We start from the raw sequence: 25,268 nt of genomic DNA, 5'->3' as shown, positions 1-25,268 counted from the left end.
TATATATGTATATTATCCCTGGGGATAGGGGTGAAAGAATACTTCCCACGCATTCCTCGCGTGTCGTAGAAAGCGACTAGAGGGGATGGGAGCGGGGGGCCAGAAATCCTCCCCTCCTTGTATTTTTTTTAACTTTCTAAAATGGGAAACAGAAGAAGGAGTCACGCGGGGAGTGCTCATCCTCCTCGAAGGCTCAGATTGGGGTGCCTAAATGTGTGTGGATGTAACCAAGATGTGAAAAAAGGAGAGATAGGTAGTATGTTTGAGGAAAGGAACCTGGATGTTTTGGCTCTGAGTGAAACGAAGCTCAAGGGTAAAGGGGAAGAGTGGTTTGGGAATGTCTTGGGAGTAAAGTCAGGGGTTAGTGAGAGGACAAGAGCAAGGGAAGGAGTAGCAGTACTCCTGAAACAGGAGTTGTGGAAGTATGTGATAGAATGTAAGAAAGTAAATTCTCGATTAATATGGGTAAAACTGAAAGTTGATGGAGAGAGATGGGTGATTATTGGTGCATATGCACCTGGGCATGAGAAGAAAGATCATGAGAGGCAAGTGTTTTGGGAGCAGCTGAATGAGTGTGTTAGTGGTTTTGATGCACGAGACCGGGTTATAGTGTTGGGTGATTTGAATGCAAAGGTGAGTAATGTGGCAGTTGAGGGAATAATTGGTATACATGGGGTGTTCAGTGTTGTAAATGGAAATGGTGAAGAGCTTGTAGATTTATGTGCTGAAAAAGGACTGATGATTGGGAATACCTGGTTTAAAAAGCGAGATATACATAAGTATACTTATGTAAGTAGGAGAGATGGCCAGAGAGCGTTATTGGATTACGTGTTAATTGACAGGCGCGCGAAAGAGAGACTTTTGGATGTTAATGTGCTGAGAGGTGCAACTGGAGGGATGTCTGATCATTATCTTGTGGAGGCTAAGGTGAAGATTTGTATGGGTTTTCAGAAAAGAAGAGTGAATGTTGGGGTGAAGAGGGTGGTGAGAGTAAGTGAGCTTGGGAAGGAGACTTGTGTGAGGAAGTACCAGGAGAGACTGAGTACAGAAGGGAAAAAGGTGAGAACAATGGAAGTAAGGGGAGTGGGGGAGGAATGGGATGTATTTAGGGAATCAGTGATGGATTGCGCAAAAGATGCTTGTGGCATGAGAAGAGTGGGAGGTGGGTTGATTAGAAAGGGTAGTGAGTGGTGGGATGAAGAAGTAAGAGTATTAGTAAAAGAGAAGAGAGAGGCATTTGGACGATTTTTGCAGGGAAAAAATGAAATTGAGTGGGAGACGTATAAAAGAAAGAGACAGGAGGTCAAGAGAAAGGTGCAAGAGGTGAAAAAAAGGGCAAATGAGAGTAGGGGTGAGATAGTATCATTAAATTTTAGGGAGAATAAAAAGATGTTCTGGAAGGAGGTAAATAAAGTGTGTAAGACAACGGAGCAAATGGGAACTTCAGTGAAGGGCGCAAATGGGGAGGTAATAACAAGTAGAGGTGATGTGAGAAGGAGATGGAGTGAGTATTTTGAAGGTTTGTTGAATGTGTTTGATGATAGAGTGGCAGATATAGGGTGTTTTGGTCGAGGTGGTGTGCAAAGTGCGAGGGTTAGGGAAAATGAGTTGGTAAACAGAGAAGAGGTAGTAAAAGCTTTGTGGAAGATGAAAGCCGGCAAGGCAGCAGGTTTGGATGGTATTGCAGTGGAATTTATTAAAAAAGGGGGTGAGTGTATTGTTGACTGGTTGGTAAGGTTATTTAATGTATGTATGACTCATGGTGAGGTGCCTGAGGATTGGCGGAATGCGTGCATAGTGCCATTGTACAAAGGCAAATGGGATAAGAGTGAGTGCTCAAATTACAGAGGTATAAGTTTGTTGAGTATTCCTGGCAAATTATATGGGAGGGTATTGATTGAGAGGGTGAAGGCATGTACAGAGCATCAGATTGGGGAAGAGCAGTGTGGTTTCAGAAGTGTTAGAGGATGTGTGGATCAGGTGTTTGCTATGAAGAATGTATGTGAGAAATACTTAGAAAAGCAAATGGATTTGTATGTAGCATTTATGGATCTGGAGAAGGCATATGATAGAGTTGATAGAGATGCTCTGTGGAAGGTATTAAGAATATATGGTGTGGGAGGCAAGTTGTTAGAAGCAGTGAAAAGTTTTTATCGAGGATGTAAGGCATGTGTACGTGTAGGAAGAGAGGAAAGTGATTGGTTCTCAGTGAATGTAGGTTTGCGGCAGGGGTGTGTGATGTCTCCATGGTTGTTTAATTTGTTTATGGATGGGGTTGTTAGGGAGGTGAATGCAAGAATTTTGGAAAGAGGGGCAAGTATGAAGTCTGTTGGGGATGAGAGAGCTTGGGAAGTGAGTCAGTTGTTGTTCGCTGATGATACAGCGCTGGTGGCTGATTCATGTGAGAAACTGCAGAAGCTGGTGACTGAGTTTGGTAAAGTGTGTGAAAGAAGAAAGTTAAGAGTAAATGTGAATAAGAGCAAGGTTATTAGGTACAGTAGGGTTTAGGGTCAAGTCAATTGGGAGGTGAGTTTGAATGGAGAAAAACTGGAGGAAGTGAAGTGTTTTAGATATCTGGGAGTGGATCTGGCAGCGGATGGAACCATGGAAGCGGAAGTGGATCATAGGGTGGGGGAGGGGGCGAAAATTCTGGGAGCCTTGAAGAATGTGTGGAAGTCGAGAACATTATCTCGGAAAGCAAAAATGGGTATGTTTGAAGGAATAGTGGTTCCAACAATGTTGTATGGTTGCGAGGCGTGGACTATGGATAGAGTTGTGCGCAGGAGGGTGGATGTGCTGGAAATGAGATGTTTGAGGACAATGTGTGGTGTGAGGTGGTTTGATCGAGTAAGTAACGTAAGGGTAAGAGAGATGTGTGGAAATAAAAAGAGCGTGGTTGAGAGAGCAGAAGAGGGTGTTTTGAAATGGTTTGGGCACATGGAGAGAATGAGTGAGGAAAGATTGACCAAGAGGATATATGTGTCGGAGGTGGAGGGAACGAGGAGAAGAGGGAGACCAAATTGGAGGTGAAAAGATGGAGTGAAAAAGATTTTGTGTGATCGGGGCCTGAACATGCAGGAGGGTGAAAGGCGTGCAAAGAATAGAGTGAATTGGAGCGATGTGGTATACCGGGGTTGACGTGCTGTCAGTGGATTGAATCAAGGCATGTGTATGGGGGTGGGTTGGGCCATTTCTTTCGTCTGTTTCCTTGCGCTACCTCGCAAACACGGGAGACAGCGGCAAAAAAAAAAAAAAAAAAAATGCATTATATGTACCTGTATTAACATAATGATCCTTAGAATAACTATATTTCTTCAAAAACTAGTATTTTTTATGTAGTACAATACTTTTTCATGACTGTCAAAAATCATTTAAGAAAAATTCTAAGTTTTGATTTCCAATGCCTCAAGGTCAGAGATCTGCAACTGAAAGAGGAACGTGAGAAGGTTCGTGTGCTGGAAGAATCTCTGAGAGTACTAGCCACAGAGCATCATGAACTTGAGGAGTCAATAGCCTCGCATGTATCTTCCAATGGCTCATCTATCTACAATACTCCAGCAAACTCCTATGTATCGCTGCCCAGGCCTCGGAGATTCTTTGATGCAGTCAGCGACGATGAGTTCTTTGATGCTTTTCCCCAAGGTTCATTGTATTGTCTTTACCTGTTTTTGTTATTTAAGATGATGGAAAGCTGGCCAAGTTTCTCTTTAGATTCTATTGTTGGTGTGCATTAAATCCTTACGTTAGGAAAATACATGATTGGCTGGGTAACAGTGAATTCCAGTGATGTCAATAAATTGAAAAGACATAGGAGTTTGTCAACATTCTCATGATAACAGTTTTATTTAGATGTCTCTCCATTTATGTATGGGCATTCATTACTTCATCTTTGATATTCATTTACATTTCATGAATTCATAACTCATTGGGATGTATATATTGCACCATAATTGATTTTGGCATATCTATCCATGATTTATGAAGCTTTGAACATAGAGTATTTACTTGGAATTTCCTATAAATGGGATAAGGTATAAGGAAGTGTATTTGCTATATAACAGAATATGAGTCTTTAGGAGTATGTAGCATGGCCCTGTTTGGATATCGGTGTGATATTGACTCTGAAGCACTAGGTTTAGTCCTGGATTGTGATATGCAGTGTGCTTTGCTCTTGCAAGATTCATTCATTACACAATTTAACTGCTTCAGTTCTGGTGAGTCCATGCACTTTTGAAATTATGAATAGTTGACACAGGCTATCCTTTCTGATATGGGATGATGCAAATCGTCTATAGCACTGTCATAGAACTTGTACCAAAATGAGTCGTAATGAGATGAAAGAACCAGATAAGTGTATGAAGAACATTAGGTAATACATCTTTATATGTATGGGCATTCATTACTTCATCTTTGATATTCATTTACATTTCATGAATTCATAACTCATTGGGATGTGTATATTGCACCATAATTGATTTTGGCATATCTATCCATGATTTATGAAGCTTTGAACATAGAGTATTTACTTGGAATTTCCTATAAATGGGATAAGGTATAAGGAAGTGCATTTGCTATATAACAGAATATGATTCTTTAGGAGTATGTAGCATGGCCTTGTTTGGATATCGGTGTGATATTGACTCTGGAGCACTAGGTTTAGTCCTGGATTGTGATATGCAGTGTGCTTTGCTCTTGCAAGATTCATTCATTACACAATTTAACTGCTTCAGTTCTGGTGAGTCCATGCACTTTTGAAATTATGAATAGTTGACACAGGCTATCCTTTCTGATATGGGATGATGCAAATCATCTATAGCACTGTCATAGAACTTGTACCAAAGTGAGTCGTAATGAGATGAAAGAACCAGATAAGTGTATGAAAAACATTAGGTAATACATCTTTATATTATGGTCAGTTGCAAAGGTAATGTATATGAACTTGGAATAGGTTTAGGAAAAAGGACTGCCTGAAACCATTTTCCAAAGTTGGCAGTAGTTAGAAAGAATGCTACCCATGGTATCTTTAATTGTAACAGAATAATTAAGTCGCATACATTTCTTTCTTGCATATCAGTGTTAACATGATTTGAGTGGGATTGAAAAGATAGGAGCCGCTTCTTCGTGGCTAGTTCCCAACTTGTTTAATAATGCTGTTTAACAGGAGCAGGTATTAGGCAACTCTAGATTACCATGGAAAGGGCACAAGTACTTTGGGGGTTAAAAAGTATCTGCACAATAGGACCATAATGATTTCACCAATCCCTGGTGTTGTGAGAGGGTTGGTATTGCTGGCTGTGGTTGGTTCCATCTGGTTTGAACCACATAGCAAATGTTGCAAAACCTAGATAAGGTCATGCCACACTGTAGCATTTCATTTAACATTGTCATTGTCAGCTAACTTAGTCATTGTTTCATGGTCATGCTAGTCACACTGGAAAACCTCACAGGCAACACGTGGAGCTATTGTAGCCTTCCATAATAAAGGCTACAGTGTTTGTGAAATTACCCGGCTGCTTATTGTTCACCTAAGCACAGCAGTGTGGTGAATTCAGCAACATGCTGAAACAGGTGCCACAGATGACAGTTTCATTGCATATTATATTATTATTATTATTTTGCTTTGTCGCTGTCTCCCACGTTAGTGAGGTAGCGCAAGGAAACAGAAGAAAGAATGGCCCAACCCACCCACATACACATGTATATACATACATGTCCACACACGCAAATATACATACCTATACATCTCAACGTATACAAATATATACACACACAGACAAATGCTTATATACACATGTACATAATTCATACTGTCTGCCTTTATTCATTCCTATCGCCACCTCGCCACACATGAAATAACAACCCCCTCCCCCCTCATGTGTGCGAGGTAGCACTAGGAAAAGACAACAAAGGCCACATTCATTCACACTCAGTCTCTAGCTGTCATGTAATAATGCACTGAAACCACAGCTCCCTTTCCACATCCAGGCCCCACAAAACTTTCAATAGTTTACCCCAGACGCTTCACATACCCTGGTTCAATCCATTGACAGCACGGCGACCCTGGTATACCACATCGTTCCAATTCACTCTATTCCTTGCACGCCATTCACCCTCCTGCATGTTCAGGCCTCAATCACTCAAAATCTTTTTCTCTCCATCTTTCCACCTCTTATTTGGTCTCCCACTTCTCCTTCTTCCCTCCACCTCTGACACATATATCCTCTTTGTCAATCTTTCCTCACTCATTCTCTCCATGTGACTAAACCATTTCAAAACACCCTCTTCTGCTCTCTCAACCACGCTCTTTTTATTACCACACATCTCTTTGACCCTATTATTACTTATTCGATCAAACCACCTCACACCACATATTGTCCTCAAGCATCTCATTTCCAGCAAATCCACCCTCCTCCGCACAACTCTATCTATAGCCCACACCTCGCAACCATATAACATTGTTGGAAGCACTATTCCTTCAAACATACCCATTTTTGCTTTCCGAGATAATGTTCTCGACTTCCACACATTTTTCAACGCTCCCAGAATTTTCGCCGCCTCCCCCACCCTATGATTCACTTCCACTTCCATGGTGCCATCCGCTGCCAAATCCACTCCCAGATATCTAAAACACCTCACTTCCTCCAGTTTTTCTCCATTAAAACTTACCTCCCAATTGACTTGACCTTCAACCCTACTTTACCTAATAACCTTGCTCTTATTCACATTTACTCTCAACTTTCTTCTTTCACACATTTTACCAAACTCAGAGTCCAGCTTCTGCAGTTTCTCACATGAATCAGCCACCAGCGCTGTATCATCAGCGAACAACAACGCTTCCCAAGCCCTCTCATCCACAACAGACTGCATACTTGCCCCTCTTTCCAATCACTTTCCTCTCTTCCTACACGTACACATGCCTTACATCCTCGATAAAAACTTCTCACTGCTTCTAACAACTTGCCTCCTACACCATATATTCTTAATACCTTCCACAGAGCATATCTGTCAACTCTATCATATGCCTTCTCCAGATCCATAAATGCTACATTAAAATCCATTTGCTTTTCTAAGTATTTCTCACATACATTCTTCAAAGGAAACACCTGATCCACACATCCTCTACGACATCTGAAACCACACTGCTCTTCCCCAGTCTGATGATCTGTACATGCCTTCACCCTCTCAGTCAATACCCTCCCATATAATTTCCCAGGAATACTCAACAAACTTATACCTCTGTAATTTGAGCACTCACTTTTATCCCCTTTGCCTTTGTACAATGGCACTATGCAAGCATTCTGCCAATCCTCAGGCACCTCACCATGAATCATAAATACTTTAAATAACCTTACCAACCAGTCAACAATACAGTCACCCCCTTTTTTTAATAAATTCCACTGCAAAACCATCCAAACCTGCTGCCTTGCCAGCTTTCATCTTCCGCAAAGCTTTTACCACCTCTTCTCTGTTTACCAACACATTTTTCCTTACCCTCTCACTTTGCACACCACCTCGACCAAAACACCTTATATCTGCCATTCTATCATCAAACACATTCAGCAAACCTTCAAAATACTCACTCCATCTCCTTCTCACATCACCACTACTTGTTATCACCTCCCCATTAGCCCCCTTCACTGAAGTACCTATTTGTTCCCTCGTGTTATGCACTTTATTTACCTCTTTCCAAAACATCTTTTTATTCTCGCTAAAATTTAATGATACTCTCTCACCCCAACTCTCATTTGCCCTCTTTTTCACCTCTTGCACATTTCTCTTGACCTCCTGCCTCTTTCTTTTATACATCTCCCACTCATTTGTATTATTTCTCTGCAAAAATCATCCAAATGCCTCTCTTCTCTTTCACTAATACTCTTACTTCTTCATCCCACCACTCACTACCCTTTCTAATCTGCCCACCTCCCATGCTTCTCATGCCACAAACATCTTTTGTGTAAGCCATCACTGATTCCCTAAATACATCCCATTCCTCCCCCACTCCCCTTGTGTCCTTTGTTCTCACCTTTTTCCATTCTGTACTCAGTCTCTCCTGGTACTTCCGCACACGTCTCCTTCCCAAGCTCACTTACTCTCACCACTCTTTTCACCCCAACATTCTCTCTTCTTTTCTGAAAACCTCTACAAATCTTCACCTTTGCCTCCACAAGATAATGATCAGACATCCCTCCAGTTGCACCTCTCAGCACATTAACATCCAAAAGTCTCTCTTTCACGCGCCTATCAATTAACATGTAATCCAATAACGCTCTCTGGCCATCTCTCCTACTTATATACGTATACTTATGTATATATCTCTTTTTAAACCAGGTATTCCCAATCACCAGTCCTTTTTCAGCACATAAATCTACAAGCTCTTCACCATTTCCATTTACAACACTGAACACCCCCTGTACACCAATTATTCCCTCAACTGCCACTTTACTCACCTTTGCATTCAAATCACCCATCACTATAACCCGGTCTCATGCATTGAAACTACTAACACACTCACTCAGCTGCTCCGAAAACACTTGCCTCTCATGATCTTTCTTCTCATGCCCAGGTGCATATGCACCAATAATCGCCCATCTCTCTCCATCCACTTTCAGTTTTACCCATATCAATCTAGAATTTACTTTCTTACACTCTATCACATATTTCCACAACTCCTGATTCAGGAGTAGTGCTACTCCTCCCTTGCTCTTGTCCTCTCACTAACCCCTGACTTTACTCCCAAGACATCCCCAAACCACTCTTCCCCTTTACCCTTGAGCTTCGTTTCACTCAGAGCCAAAACATCCAGGTTCCTTTCCTCAAACATACTACCTATCGCTCCTCTTTTTCTCATCTTGGTTACATCCACACACATTTAGACACCCCAATCTGAGCCTTCGAGGAGGATGAGCACTCCCTGCGTGACTCCTTCTTGCATATATAACATATATAACATTTTATCCCTGGGGATAGGCTATCCCTGGGGATAGGGGAGAAAGAATACTTCCCACGCATTACTCACGTGTCGTAAAAGGCGACTAAAGGGGACGGGAGCGGGGGGGCCAGAAACCCTCCCCTTCTTGTATTTTAACTTACTAAAAGGGGAAACAGAAGAAGGAGTCACGCGAGGAGTGCTCATCCTCCTCGAGGGCTCAGATTGGGGTGTCTAAATGTGTGTGGATGTAACCAAGATGAGAAAAAGAGGAGCGATAGGTAGTATGTTTGAGGAAAGGAACCTGGATGTTTTGGCTCTGAGTGAAACGAAGCTCAAGGGTAAAGGGGAAGAGTGGTTTGGGGATGTCTTGGGAGTAAAGTCAGGGGTTAGTGAGAGGACAAGAGCAAGGGAGGAGTAGCACTACTCCTGAATCAGGAGTTGTGGAAATATGTGATAGAGTGTAAGAAAGTAAATTCTAGATTGATATGGGTAAAACTGAAAGTGGATGGAGAGAGATGGGCGATTATTGGTGCATATGCACCTGGGCATGAGAAGAAAGATCATGAGAGGCAAGTGTTTTGGGAGAAGCTGAATGAGTATGTTAGTGGTTTTGATGCACAAGACCGGGTTATAGTGATGGGTGATTTGAATGCAAAGGTGAGTAACGTGGCAGTTGAGGGAATAATTGGTATACATGGAGTGTTCAGTATTGTAAATGGAAATGGTGAAGAGCTTGTAGATTTATGTGCTGAAAAAGGACTGGTGATTGGGAATACCTGGTTTAAAAAGCGAGATATACATAAGCATACGTATGTAAGTAGGAGAGATGGCCAGAGAGCGTTATTGGATTACGTGTTAATTGATAGACGCACGAAAGAGAGACTTTTGGATGTTAATGTGCTGAGAGGTGCAACTGGAGGGATGTCTGATTATTATATTGTGGAGGCGAAGGTGAAGATTTGTGGGGGTTTTCAGAAAAGAAGAGTGAATGTTGGGGTGAAGAGAGTGGTGAGAATAAGTGAGCTTGGGAAGGAGACTTGTGTGAGGAAGTGCCAGGAGAGACTGAGTACAGAATGGAAAAAGGTGAGAACAAAGGAGGTAAGGGGAGTGGGGGAGGAATGGGATGTATTTAGGGAAGCAGTGATGGCTTGCACAAAAGATGCTTGTGGCATGAGAAGCGTGGGAGGTGGGTTGATTAGAAAAGGTAGTGAGTGGTAGGATGAAGAAGTAAGATTATTGGTGAAAGAGAAGAGAGAGGCATTTAGATGATTTTTGCAGGGAAAAAATGCAAATGAGTGGGAGAGGTATAAAAGAAAGAGGCAGGAGGTCAAGAGAAAGGTGCAAGAAGTGAAAAAGAGGGCAAATGAGAGTTGGGGTGAGAGAGTATCATTAAATTTTAGGGAGAATAAAAAGATGTTTTGGAAGGAGGTAAATAAAGTGCATAAGACAAGGGAGCAAATGGGAACTTCAGTGAAGGGGGCTAATGGGGAGGTGATAACAAGTAGTGGTGATGTGAGAAGGAGATGGAGTGAGTATTTTGAAGGTTTGTTGAATGTATTTGATGATAGAGTGGCAGATATAGGGTGTTTTGGTCGAGGTGGTGTGCACAGTGAGAGGGTTAGGGAAAATGATTTGGTAAATAGAGAAGAGGTAGTAAAAGCTTTACGGAAGATGAAATCCGGCAAGGCAGCAGGTTTGGATGGTATTGCAGTGGAATTTATTAAAAAAGGGGGTGAGTGTATTGTTGACTGGTTGGTAAGGTTATTTAATGTATGTATGATTCATGGTGAGGTGCCTGAGGATTGGCGGAATGCTTGCATAGTGCCATTGTACAAAGGCAAAGGGGATAAGAGTGAATACTCAAATTACAGAGGTATAAGTTTGTTGAGTATTCCTGGTAAATTATATGAGAGGGTATTGATTGAGAGGGTGAAGGCATGTACAGAGCATCAGATTGGGGAAGAGCAGTGTGGTTTCAGAAGTGGTAGAGGATGTGTGGATCAGGTGTTTGCTTTGAAGAATGTATGTAAGAAATACTTAGAAAAACAAATGGATTTGTATGTAGCATTTATGGATCTGGAGAAGGCATATGATAAAGTTGATAGAGATGCTCTGTGGAAGGTTTTAAGAATATATGGTGTGGGAGGCAAGTTGTTAGAAGCAGTGAAAAGTTTTTATCGAGGATGTAAGGCATGTGTACATGTAGGAAGAGAGAAAAGTGATTGGTTCTCAGTGAATGTGGGTTTGCGGCAGTGGTGTGTTATGTCTCCATGGTTGTTTAATTTGTTTATTTATGGGGTTGTTAGGGAGGTGAATGCAAGAGTTTTGGAAAGAGGGGCAAATATGCAGTCTGTTGTGGATGAGAGAGCTTGGGAAGTGAGTCAGTTGTTGTTCGCTGATGATACAGCGCTGGTGGCTGATTCCTGTAAGAAACTGCAGAAGCTGGTGACTGAGTTTGGTAAAGTGTGTGTAAGAAGAAAGTTAAGAGTAAATGTGAATAAGAGCAAGGTTATTAGGTACAGTAGGGTTGAGGGTCAAGTCAATTGGGAGGTAAGTTTGAATGGAGATAAACTGGAGGAAGTAAAGTGTTTTAGATATCTTTTATTGGATCTGGCAGCGGATGGCACCATGGAAGCGGAAGAGATATCATAGGGTGGGGAAGAGGGCAAAAATTCTGGGAGCCTTGAAGAATGTTTGGAAGTCGAGAACATTATCTTGGAAAGCAAAAATGGGTATGTTTGAAGGAATAGTGGTTCCAACAATGTTGTATGGTTGCAAGGCGTGGGCTATGGATAGAGTTGTGCGCAGGAGGGTGGATGTGCTGCAAATGAGATATTTGAGGACAATGTGTGGTGTGAGGTGGTTTGATCGAGTAAGCAATGTAAGGGTAAGAGAGATGTGTGGAAATAAAAAGAGTGTGGCTGAGAGAGCAGAAGAGGGTGTTTTGAAATGGTTTGGTCACATTGAGAGAATGAGTGAGGAAAGATTGACTAAGAGGATATATGTGTCGGAGGTGGAGGGAACGAGGAGAAGTGGGAGACCAAATTGGAGGTGGAAAGATGGAGTGAAAAAGATTTTGAGTGATCGGGGCCTGAACATGCAGGAGGGTGAAAGGCGTGCAAGGACTAGAGTGAATTGGAACGATGTGGTATACCGGGGTCGACGTGCTGTCAATGGATTGAACCAGGGCATGTGAGCGTCTGTGGTAAACTATGGAAAGTGTGTGGGGCCTGGATGTGGAAAGGGAGCTGTGATTTCGGTGCATTATTACATGACAGCTAGAGACTGAGTGTGAATGAATGGGGCCTTTGGTGTCTTTCCTAGCACTACCTCGCACCCATGAGGGGGGAGGTGGATGTTATTCCATGTGTGGCGAGGTGGCGATGGGAACAAATAAAGGCAGACAATATGAATTATGTACATGTGTATATATGTATATGTCTGTGTGTGTATATATATGTGTACATTGAGATGTATAGGTATGTATATTTGCGTGTGTGGACGTGTATGTATATACATGTGTATGTGGGCGGATTGGGCCATTCTTTCGTCTGTTTCCTTGCGCTACCTCACTAACGCGGGAGACAGCGACAAAGCAAAATAAAAATAATAAATAATATATATATATATATATATATATATATATATATATATATATATATATATATATATTGTCGTAGAAAGCGACTAGAGGGGACAGGAGCGGGGGGCCAGAAATCCTCCCCTCCTTGTATTTTCTTAACTTTCTAAAATGGGAAACAGAAGAAGGAGTCACGCGGGGAGTGCTCATCCTCCTCGAAGGCTCAGATTGGGGTGCCTAAATGTGTGTGGATGTAACCAAGATGTGAAAAAAGGAGAGATAGGTAGTATGTTTGAGGAAAGGAACCTGGATGTTTTGGCTCTGAGTGAAACGAAGCTCAAGGGTAAAGGGGAAGAGTGGTTTGGGAATGTCTTGGGAGTAAAGTCAGGGGTTAGTGAGAGGACAAGAGCAAGGGAAGGAGTAGCAGTACTCCTGAAACAGGAGTTGTGGGAGTATGTGATAGAATGTAAGAAAGTAAATTCTCGATTAATTTGGGTAAAACTGAAAGTTGATGGAGAGAGATGGGTGATTATTGGTGCATATGCACCTGGGTATGAGAAGAAAGATCATGAGAGGCAAGTGTTTTGGGAGCAGCTGAATGAGTGTGTTAGTGGTTTTGATGCACGAGACCGGGTTATAGTGATGGGTGATTTGAATGCAAAGGTGAGTAATGTGGCAGTTGAGGGAATAATTGGTATACATGGGGTGTTCAGTGTTGTAAATGGAAATGGTGAAGAGCTTGTAGATTTATGTGCTGAAAAAGGACTGATGATTGGGAATACCTGGTTTAAAAAGCGAGATATACATAAGTATACGTATGTAAGTAGGAGAGATGGCCAGAGAGCGTTATTGGATTACGTGTTAATTGACAGGCGCGCGAAAGAGACTTTTGGATGTTAATGTGCTGAGAGGTGCAACTGGAGGGATGTCTGATCATTATCTTATGGAGGCTAAGGTGAAGATTTGTATGGGTTTTCAAAAAAGAAGAGTGAATGTTGGGGTGAAGAGGGTGGTGAGAGTAAGTGAGCTTGGGAAGGAGACTTGTGTGAGGAAGTACCAGGAGAGACTGAGTACAGAATGGAAAAAGGTGAGAACAATGGAAGTAAGGGGAGTGGGGGAGGAATGGGATGTATTTAGGCAATCAGTGATGGATTGCGCAAAAGATGCTTGTGGCATGAGAAGAGTGGGAGGTGGGTTGATTAGAAAGGGTAGTGAGTGGTGGGATGAAGAAGTAAGATTATTAGTGAAAGAGAAGAGAGAGGCATTTGGACGATTTTTGCAGGGAAAAAATACAATTGAGTGGGAGATGTATAAAAGAAAGAGACAGGAGGTCAAGAGAAAGGTGCAAGAGGTGAAAAAAAGGGCAAATGAGAGTTGGGGTGAGAGAGTATCATTAAATTTTAGGGAGAATAAAAAGATGTTCTGGAAGGAGGTAAATAAAGTGCGTAAGACAAGGGAGCAAATGGGAACTTCAGTGAAGGGCGCAAATGGGGAGGTGATAACAAGTAGTGGTGATGTGAGAAGGAGATGGAGTGAGTATTTTGAAGGTTTGTTGAATGTTTGATGATAGAGTGGCAGATATAGGGTGTTTTGGTCGAGGTGGTGTGCAAAGTGAGAGGGTTAGGGAAAATGATTTGGTAAACAGAGAAGAGGTAGTAAAAGCTTTGCGGAAGATGAAAGCCGGCAAGGCAGCAGGTTTGGATGGTATTGCAGTGGAAGTTATTAAAAAAGGGGGTGAGTGTATTGTTAACTGGTTGGTAAGGTTATTTAATGTATGTATGACTCATGGTGAGGTGCCTGAGTATTGGCGGAATGCGTGCATAGTGCCATTGTACAAAGGCAAATGGGATAAGAGTGAGTGCTCAAATTACAGAGGTATAAGTTTGTTGAGTATTACTGGTAAATTATATGGGAGGATATTGATTGAGAGGGTGAAGGCATGTACAGAGCATCAGATTGGGAAAGAGCAGTGTGGTTTCAGAAGTGGTAGAGGATGTGTGGATCAGGTGTTTGCTTTGAAGAATGTATGTGAGAAATACTTAGAAAAGCAAATGGATTTGTATGTAGCATTTATGGATCTGGAGAAGGCATATGATAGAGTTGATAGAGATGCTCTGTGGAAGGTATTAAGAATATGTGGTGTGGGAGGCAAGTTGTTAGAAGCAGTGAAAAGTTTTTATCGAGGATGTAAGGCATGTGTACGTGTAGGAAGAGAGGAAAGTGATTGGTTCTCAGTGAATGTAGGTTTGCGGCAGGGGTGTGTTATGTCTCCATGGTTGTTTAATTTGTTTATGGATGGGGTTGTTAGGGAGGTGAATGCAAGAGTTTTGGAAAGAGGGGCAAGTATGAAGTCTGTTGGGGGATGAGAGAGCTTGGGAAGTGAGTCAGTTGTTGTTCACTGATGATACAGCGCTGGTGGCTGATTCATGTGAGAAACTGCAGAAGCTGGTGACTGAGTTTGGTAAAGTGTGTGAAAGAAGAAAGTTAAGAGTAAATGTGAATAAGAGCAAGGTTATTAGGTACAGTAGGGTTGAGGGTCAAGTCAATTGGGAGGTGAGTTTGAATGGAGATAAACTGGAGGAAGTGAAGTGTTTTAGATATCTGGGAGTGGATCTGGCAGCGGATGGAACCATGGAAGTGGAAGTGGATCATAGGGTGGGGGAGGGGGCGAAAATTCTGGGAGCCTTGAAGAATGTTTGGAAGTTGAGAACATTATCTCGGAAAGCAAAAATGGGTATGTTTGAAGGAATAGTGGTTCCAACAATGTTATATGGTTGCGAGGCGTGGGCTATGGATAGAGTTGTGCGCAGGAGGATGGATGTGCTGGAAATGAGATGTTTGAGGACAAGTGGGAGACCAAATTGGAGGTGGAAAGATGGAGTGAAAAAGATTTTGTGTGATCGGGGCCTGAACATGCAGGAGGGTGAAAGGAGGGCAAGGAATAGAGTGAATTGGATCGATGTGGTATACCAGGGTTGACGTGCTGTCGGTGGATTTAATCAGGGCATGTGAAGTGTCTGGGGTAAACCATGGAAAGCTGTGTAGGTATGTATATTTTCGTGTGTGGACGTATGTATATACATGTGTATGGGGGTGGGTTGGGCCATGTCTTTCGTTTGTTTCCTTGCGCTACCTCACAAACGTGGGAGACAGCGACAAAGCAAAAATATATATATATATATATATATATATATATATATATATATATATATATATATATATATATATATATAATTTTTTTTTTTTTTTTTTTTTTTTTTTTTTTATCCCTGGGGATAGGGGAGAAAGAATACTTCCCACGTATTCCCTGCGTGTCGTAGAAGGCGACTAAAAGGGAAGGGAGCGGGGGGCTGGAAATCCTCCCCTCTCAATTTTTTTTTTTTTTTTATTTTTTATTTTCCAAAAGAAGGAACTGAGAAGGGGGCCTGGTGAGGATATTCCCTAAAAGGCCCAGTCTTCTGTTCTTAACGCTACCTTGCTAATGCGGGAAATGGCGAATAGTATGAAAGAAAAGAAAGATATATATATATATATATATATATATATATATATATATATATATATATATATATATTTTTTTTATACTTTGTCGCTGTCTCCCGCGTTTGCGAGGTAGCGCAAGGAAACAGACGAAAGAAATGGCCCAACCCCCCCCCCCATACACATGTACATACACACGTCCACACACGCAAATATACATACCTACACAGCTTTCCATGGTTTACCCCAGACGCTTCACATGCCCCGACTCAATCCTCTTCTCCTCGTTCCCTCCACCTCCGACACATATATCCTCTTGGTCAATCTTTCTTCACTCATTCTCTCCATGTGCCCAAACCATTTCAAAACACCCTCTTCTGCTCTCTCAACCACGCTCTTTTTATTTCCACACATCTCTCTTACCCTTACGTTACTTACTCGATCAAACCACCTCACACCACACATTTTCCTCAAACATCTCATTTCCAGCACGTCCATCCTCCTGCGCACAACTCTATCCATAGCCCACGCCTCGCAACCATACAACATTGTTGGAACCACTATTCCTTCAAACATACCCATTTTTGCTTTCCGAGATAATGTTTTCGACTTCCACACATTTCTCAAGGCTCCCAAAATTTTCGCCCCCTCCCCCACCCTATGATCCACTTCCGCTTCCATGGTTCCGTCCGCTGACAGATCCACTCCCAGATATCTAAAACACTTCACTTCCTCCAGTTTTTCTCCATTCAAACTCACCTCCCAATTGACTTGACCCTCAACCCTACTGTACCTAATAACCTTGCTCTTATTCACATATATATATATATGTATATATATATATATATATATATATATATATATATATATATATATATATATATATATATATATACTTTTCTAAGTATTTCTCGCATACATTCTTCAAAGCAAACACCTGATCCACACATCCTCTACCACTTCTGAAACCACACTGCTCTTCCCCAATCTGATGCTCTGTACCTGCCTTCACCCTCTCAATCAATACCCTCCCATATAATTTACCAGGAATACTCAACAAACTTATACCTCTGTAATTTGAGCACTCACTCTTATCCCCTTTGCCTTTGTACAATGGCACTATGCACGCATTCCGCCAATCCTCAGGCACCTCACCATGAGTCATACATACATTAAATAACCTTACCAACCAGTCAACAATACAGTCACCCCCTTTTTTAATAAATTCCACTGCAATACCATCCAAACCTGCTGCCTTGCCGGCTTTCATCTTCCGCAAAGCTTTTACTACCTCTTCTCTGTTTACCAAATCATTTTCCCTAACCCTCTCACTTTGCACACCACTTCGACCCAAACACCCTATATCTGCCACTCTGTCATCTGACACATTCAACAAACCTTCAAAATACTCATTCCATCTCCTTCTCACATCACCACTACTTGTTATCACCTCCCCATTTACGCTCTTCACTGAAGTTCCCATTTGCTCCCTTGTCTTACGCACCCTATTTACCTCCTTCCAGAACATCTTTTTATTCTCCCTAAAATTTACTGATAGTCTCTCACCCCAACTCTCATTTGCCCTTTTTTTCACCTCTTGCACCTTTCTCTTGACCTCCTGTCTCTTTCTTTTATACTTCTCCCACTCAATTGCATTTTTTCCCTGCAAAAATCGTCCAAATGCCTCTCTCTTCTCTTTCACTAATACTCTTACTTCTTCATCCCATTTATGGATCTGGAGAAGGCATATGATAGAGTTGATAGAGATGCTCTGTGGAAGGTATTAAGAATATATGGTGTGGGAGGCAAGTTGTTTGAAGCAGTGAAAAGTTTTTATCGAGGATGTAAGGCATGTGTACGTGTAGGAAGAGAGGAAAGTGATTGGTTCTCAGTGAAGGTAGGTTTGCGGCAGGGGTGTGTGATGTCTCTATGGTTGTTTAATTTGTTTATGGATGGGGTTGTTAGGGAGGTAAATGCAAGAGTCTTGGAAAGAGGGGCAAGTATGAAGTCTGTTGGGGATGAGAGAGCTTGGGAAGTGAGTCAGTTGTTGTTCGCTGATGATACAGCGCTGGTGGCGGATTCATGTGAGAAACTGCAGAAGCTGGTGACGGAGTTTGGTAAAGTGTGTGGAAGAAGAAAGTTAAGAGTAAATGTGAATAAGAGCAAGGTTATTAGGTACAGTAGGGTTGAGGGTCAAGTCAATTGGGAGGTGAGTTTGAATGGAGAAAAACTGGAGGAAGTGAAGTGTTTTAGATATCTGGGAGTGGATCTGTCAGCGGATGGAACCATGGAAGCGGAAGTGGATCATAGGGTGGGGGAGGGGGCGAAAATTTTGGGAGCCTTGAAAAATGTGTGGAAGTCGAGAACATTATCTCGGAAAGCAAAAATGGGTATGTTTGAAGGAATAGTGGTTCCAACAATGTTGTATGGTTGCGAGGCGTGGGCTATGGATAGAGTTGTGCGCAGGAGGATGGATGTGCTGGAAATGAGATGTTTGAGGACAATGTGTGGTGTGAGGTGGTTTGATCGAGTAAGTAACGTAAGGGTAAGAGAGATGTGTGGAAATAAAAAGAGCGTGGTTGAGAGAGCAAAAGAGGGTGTTTTGAAATGGTTTGGGCACATGGAGAGAATGAGTGAGGAAAGATTGACCAAGAGGATATATATGTCGGAGGTGGAGGGAACGAGGAGAAGAGGGAGACCAAATTGGAGGTGGAAAGATGGAGTGAAAAGGATTTTGTGTGATCGGGGCCTGAACATGCAGGAGGGTGAAAGGAGGGCAAGGAATAGAGTGAATTGGAGCGATGTGGTATACAGGGGTTGACGTGCTGTCAGTGGATTGAATCAAGGCATGTGAAGCGTCCGGGGTAAACCATGGAAAGCTGTGTAGGTATGTATATTTGCGTGTGTGGACGTGTGTATGTACATGTGTATGGGGGGGGGTTGGGCCATTTCTTTCGTCTTTTTCCTTGCGCTACCTCGCAACCGCGGGAGACAGCGACGAGGTATAAAAAAAAAAAATATATATATATATATATACGTTGAAATGTATTGGTATGTATATGTGCATGTGTGGGCGTTTATGTATATACATATGTATGTGGGTGGGTTGGGCCATTTTTTCGTCTGTATCCTTGCGCTACCTCGTTAATGTGGAGACGGCGATTAAGTATGTTAAGAATATAAATAAATGAATAAGTCTGTCAAGTATTCCAGGAAAAGTGTATGCAAGATTAATAATTGACAAAGTGATAGAGGTGACTGAATGCAGATTAAGCGAAGAGCAAGGGGGTTTTAGGAAAGATGGGGATATGTGGATCAGATTTTTGTAGTAAAGATGACCATGGAAAATTATTTAGCAAAAGATAAGAAGTTAAACGGGTTTTAGGAAAGGTAGGGGATGTGTGGATCAGATTTTTGTTGTAAAGATGACTGTGGTAAAGTATTTAGCCGAAGGTAAGAAGTTAAATGCAGCTTTTATGAATCTTGAGAAAGTGTATGACAAAATGGGATGTGTTAAGGCTATATGGTATTAGGGGAAAACTGTTGGATGGTGTAAAAGCCTTCTGTAGAATAGCAAATGAGTGTGTAGGAGTGGATGGAGAGCTGAGCAAGTTTTTGGATACATGCAGTTGTGAAGCAGGGCTGTGTGATGGCACCATCACTTTTTGATGTATATATATGGACAGAGTGATAAGAGAGATGAAAGCAAAACTAGGGAAAAGGGGTGCAGAGATTGAGTGAGGCAGTGAGATATGGTGGCTAGTGGCAACCCTGTTTGTGGATGATACTGTGTTGTTTGTGCAGAGTGAAGAGGAGTTTCAGAAGGATGTGTGTTTTATGATGTGTGGAAGCAGAAGAGATTGAAGGTAAATGGAAGTAAAAGTAAAGTAATGGTGTTTGAAAGGAAACTGAGTGAAAGTATAGCTTTTGTAAGACCATACAGAGTGAAAGAAGAAAGTGTACTAAATTATGCTTTGCATATGGATGGAAAAAGACTGGAAGAAGTGAGAGAATTTAAGTATGTAAGAGCTGTGTTGGTTAAGTGATATGGAAGGAGAGATGAGGGAGAGAGCAGTATTGGGTAGAAGAGTCATTGGGTCCCTTAATAGAATAAAGAAGGGTAGAGGTGTAAGAATGGAAGTGAAGAGAGGATTCAGGGACAGCATAGTCCTCCCAACCCTGACCTATGATTCTGAGACATGGAATGAGGCACAGAGGTCAAGAATCCAGGCTGTGGAAATGAGCTGTTTGAGAAGAGCATGTGGTGTGACTAGATGGAATGAAGAAAGAAATGAAAGGGTGTACGAGAGATGTGGTACGGCAAGGAATGCAGAGGGAGTGAATTGTGAGTGGTAGAATGGGTGAAACTTACTACTTTGAGGTGGTTTGGGCATGTAGAAAAAATGCAAGACTGGGAGTTTACAAAGAGAGTGTATGATAGTGCAATTAAAGAGATTGGTGCAAGTGGAAGACCAACCTTGACATGGGCATATAAGGTGGAGAAATACTGGAAGGAGAGGAACAGAGGAAGAATGTATGGAATGGAGTATGCGAGGGAGGCATGCAAGGACATGGATAAATGGAGACTTTGCAGTGGCCATCCCTTGATGGGAGTTCCCAGAGGGAATATGTGTTAGATGATTAGATAGATAGACAGACATTGGACATACAAAAATATTAAGAAATCAGTCTGGGTCCACTGGAAAGAATGGTATTTATAATCTGAAAGAAAGCATGGTATTTATAATCTGAAAGATCTGTAACACTGCTTGTCCCAAAAAATATGGACTGGAGATCTGTTATACCTATACTCAGCACAGAGTTATTGATAGATTTTTATGAGTCATGTTTTTTGAGTCATTGTATTTCCTTCTGTTGTAACCTTTCTGTTCATTTCAAAGGCTTGCAGTCCTTTTAATTTGCGCTTTCAATATAGAATACCAAAGATGATCAAGAAACTTTTTTCCTGAGTGAGCGCTAGGATTGCCATCTCACTTTCTACTTTTATTTGTTCATCTTGGACTGAATTTTGAATCTCATCCTATAAGCAGGCTGAGTGAAGGATGATAACATTGTCCGTTTTGGGAGTTGAAGGAAATTGTTATGGTATGGTGGCTCCTGATTGGATGAACCTCAGGAAGCTTTCTGTTGGGTGATTAGATTTCTCTTGTTAATTTATTTTGGGTTGTAATGTTAATTGATATCCAGCTGAAACTTCCCTGGTAAGTTTGACACTGAAAGTCCTTCTAGCTCATTTGTCTCATGATCCAGAAAAAGAAATTCCAAATTTTCTTTGTTGTTGTACTATAATCTATGAATTTAAAGTTTTTTTTTTTTTTTTTTTTATACTTTGTCGCTGTCTCCCGCGTTTGCGAGGTAGCGCAAGGAAACAGACGAAAGAAATGGCCCAACCCCCCCCCCCCATACACATATACATACACACGTCCACACACGCAACTATACATACCTACACAGCTTTCCATGGTTTACCCCAGACGCTTCACATGCCTTGCTTCAATCCACTGACAGCACGTCAACCCCTGTATACCACATGACTCCAATTCACTCTATTTCTTGCCCTCCTTTCACCCTCCTGCATGTTCAGGCCCCGATCACACAAAATCTTTTTCACTCCATCTTTCCACCTCCAATTTGGTCTCCCTCTTCTCCTCGTTCCCTCCACCTCCGACACATATATCCTCTTGGTCAATCTCTCCTCACTCATTCTCTCCATGTGCCCAAACCATTTCAAAACACCCTCTTCTGCTCTCTCAACCACGCTCTTTTTATTTCCACACATCTCTCTTACCCTTACGTTACTTACTCGATCAAACCACCTCACACCACACATTGTCCTCAAACATCTCATTTCCAGCACATCCATCCTCCTGCGCACATCTCTATCCATAGCCCACGCCTCGCAACCATACAACATTGTTGGAACCACTATTCCCTCAAACATACCCATTTTTGCTTTCCGAGATAATGTTCTCGACTTCCACACATTTTTCAAGGCTCCCAAAATTTTCGCCCCCTCCCCCACCCTATGATCCACTTCCGCTTCCATGGTTCCATCCGCTGACAGATCCACTCCCAGATATCTAAAACACTTCACTTCCTCCAGTTTTTCTCCATTCAAACTCACCTCCCAATTGACTTGACCCTCACCCCTACTGTACCTAATAACCTTGCTCTTATTCACATTTACTCTCAACTTTCTTCTTCCACACACTTTACCAAACTCAGTCACCAGCTTCTGCAGTTTCTCACATGAATCAGCCACCAGCGCTGTATCATCAGCGAACAACAACTGACTCACTTCCCAAGCTCTCTCATCCCCAACAGACTTCATATTTGCCCCTCTTTCCAGGACTCTTGCATTTACCTCCCTTACAACCCCATCCATAAACAAATTAAACAACCATGGAGACATCACACATCCCTGCCGCAAACCTACATTCACTGAGAACCAATCACTTTCCTCTCTTCCTACACGTACACATGCCTTACATCCTCGATAAAAACTTTTCACTGCTTCTAACAACTTGCCTCCCACACCATATATTCTTAATACCTTCCACAGAGCATCTCTATCAACTCTATCATATGCCTTCTCCAGATCCATAAATGCTACATACAAATCCATTTGCTTTTCTAAGTATTTCTCACATACATTCTTCAAAGCAAACACCTGATCCACACATCCTCTACCACTTCTGAAACCGCACTGCTCTTCCCCAATCTGATGCTCTGTACATGCCTTCACCCTCTCAATCAATACCCTCCCATATAATTTACCAGGAATACTCAACAAACTTATACCTCTGTAATTTGAGCACTCACTCTTATCCCCTTTGCCTTTGTACAATGGCACTATGCACGCATTCCGCCAATCCTCAGGCACCTCACCATGAGTCATACATACATTAAATAACCTTACCAACCAGTCAACAATACAGTCACCCCCTTTTTTAATAAATTCCACTGCAATACCATCCAAACCTGCTGCCTTGCCGGCTTTCATCTTCCGCAAAGCTTTTACTACCTCTTCTCTGTTTACCAAATCATTTTCCCTAACCCTCTCACTTTGCACACCACCTCGACCAAAACACCCTATATCTGCCACTCTGTCATCAGACACATTCAACAAACCTTCAAAGTACTCATTCCATCTCCTTCTCACATCACCGCTACTTGTTATTGACGTTTGTGTGAATAAATTGTACATTTCCTTTCCATAGCCAGAGGTTGAACCATTATGTGACATTCATTTTTTTCATTCATTTCAAGCTAAAAGTTTGTTTTCTAAATTGTTTCTTACATTTTTCATATGTATATATATGTATGTGTGTGTGTGTGTGTGTATGTGCGTATGTGTGTGTGTGTGTGTGTGTGTGTATATGTATATATATATGTATATTATCCCTGGGGATAGGGGTGAAAGAATACTTCCCACGTATTCCTCGCGTGTCGTAGAAAGCGACTAGAGGGGACGGGAGCGGGGGGCCGGAAATCCTCCCCTCCTTGTATTAACTTTCTAAAATGGGAAACAGAAGAAGGAGTCACGCGGGGAGTGATCATCCTCCGCGAAGGCTCAGAGTGGGGTGCCTAAATGTGTGTGGATGTAACCAAGATGTGAAAAAAGGAGAGATAGGTAGTATGTTTGAGGAAAGGAACCTGGATGTTTTGGCTCTGAGTGAAACGAAGCTCAAGGGTAAAGGGGAAGAGTGGTTTGGAAATGTCTGGGGAGTGAAGTCAGGGGTTAGTGAGAGGACAAGAGCAAGGGAAGGAGTAGCAATACTCCTGAAACAGGAGTTGTGGGAGTATGTGATAGAATGTAAGAAAGTAAATTCTCGATTAATATGGGTAAAATTGAAAGTTGATGGAGAGAGGTGGGTGATTATTAGTGCATATGCACCTGGGCATGAGAAGAAAGATCATGAGAGGCAAGTGTTTTGGGAGCAGCTAAATGAGTGTGTTAGCGGTTTTGATGCACGAGACCGGGTTATAGTGATGGGTGATTTGAATGCAAAGGTGAGTAATGTGGCAGTTGAGGGAATAATTGGTATGCATGGGGTGTTCAGTGTTGTAAATGGAAATGGTGAAGAGCTTGTAGATTTATGTGCTGAAAAAGGACTGATGATTGGGAATACCTGGTTTAAAAAGCGAGATATACATAAGTATACTTATGTAAGTAGGAGAGATGGCCAGAGAGCGTTATTGGATTACGTGTTAATTGACAGGCGTGCGAAAGAGAGACTTTTGGATGTTAATGTGCTGAGAGGTGCTACTGGAGGGATGTCTGATCATTATCTTGTGGAGGCTAAGGTGAAGATTAGTATGGGTTTTCAGAAAAGAGGAGTGAATGTTGGGGTGAAGAAGGTGGTGAGAGTAAGTGAGCTTGGGAAGGAGACCTGTGTGGGGAAGTACCAGGAGAGACTGTGTACAGAATGGAAAAAGGTGAGAACAATGGAAGTAAGGGGAGTGGGGGAGGAATGGGATGTATTTAGGGAATCAGTGATGGATTGCGCAAAAGATGCTTGTGGCATGAGAAGAGTGGGAGGTGGGCTGTTTAGAAAGGGTAGTGAGTGGTGGGATGAAGAAGTAAGAGTATTAGTGAAAGAGAAGAGAGAGGCATTTGGACGATTTTTGCAGGGAAAAAATGCAATTGAGTGGGAGAAGTATAAAAGAAAGAGACAGGAGGTCAAGAGAAAGGTGCAAGAGGTGAAAAAAAGGGCAAATGAGAGTTGGGGTGAGAGACTATCAGTAAATTTTAGGGAGAATAAAAAGATGTTCTGGAAGGAGGTAAATAGGGTGCGTAAGACAAGGGAGCAAATGGGAACTGGATGAATTAACAAGGAAATATACTTGTGTCTTATTTCTTGATACCCAACATCTAAACTTTATAGATATGAAAAGACCATGAAGATCAGTGATTATTTTTATTTCTTTCAGATGATAATGGAAGTGGTGGGACTTTAGTGAATCTTCCATCTCCATGTGGGAGTGAGTGTTCCACCAACACACTTGTCTCATGCATGTCGTCCCTCCCTACTGATCCTCAGTCCCCACAGTCACCATCCCACATTTTTGCCAGTGCCCCTTGTGCCCCAACAAGTACACCAGTATGTGGTGGGGGTTCAGCAAGTGGGAATGTTGAAGGTGGAACGTACACTGTGTCACCATTTGTAATTGGCTCAAGTTGGGAAGTTCTTGGAAATGAAGATACATATACAATGATAGCAAGTGGGACACTTACTGAATCCGTACCATCAGTAA

General features: G+C 42.1%; 1 protein-coding gene across 1 annotated transcript in view; it reads left to right on the top strand.

Annotated features, from left to right (window-relative positions):
• LOC139750304 (oxysterol-binding protein-related protein 1-like) overlaps window positions 1–25,268 on the top strand; it is a 745,131-nt gene that overhangs the window by 118,116 nt on the left and 601,747 nt on the right. The window contains exon 12 of the mRNA XM_071664928.1: window positions 3,411–3,642. Within this exon, the coding sequence (XP_071521029.1) occupies window positions 3,411–3,642 (232 nt within the window). The remainder of the gene's footprint in view (window positions 1–3,410; window positions 3,643–25,268) is intronic.

Source organism: Panulirus ornatus, chromosome 9, assembly GCF_036320965.1.
Source record: "Panulirus ornatus isolate Po-2019 chromosome 9, ASM3632096v1, whole genome shotgun sequence".
Lineage (NCBI taxonomy): Eukaryota > Metazoa > Arthropoda > Malacostraca > Decapoda > Palinuridae > Panulirus > Panulirus ornatus.
Note: the sequence above shows the minus strand (reverse complement) of the source record. Positions and strands in the feature narration are given on the sequence as shown.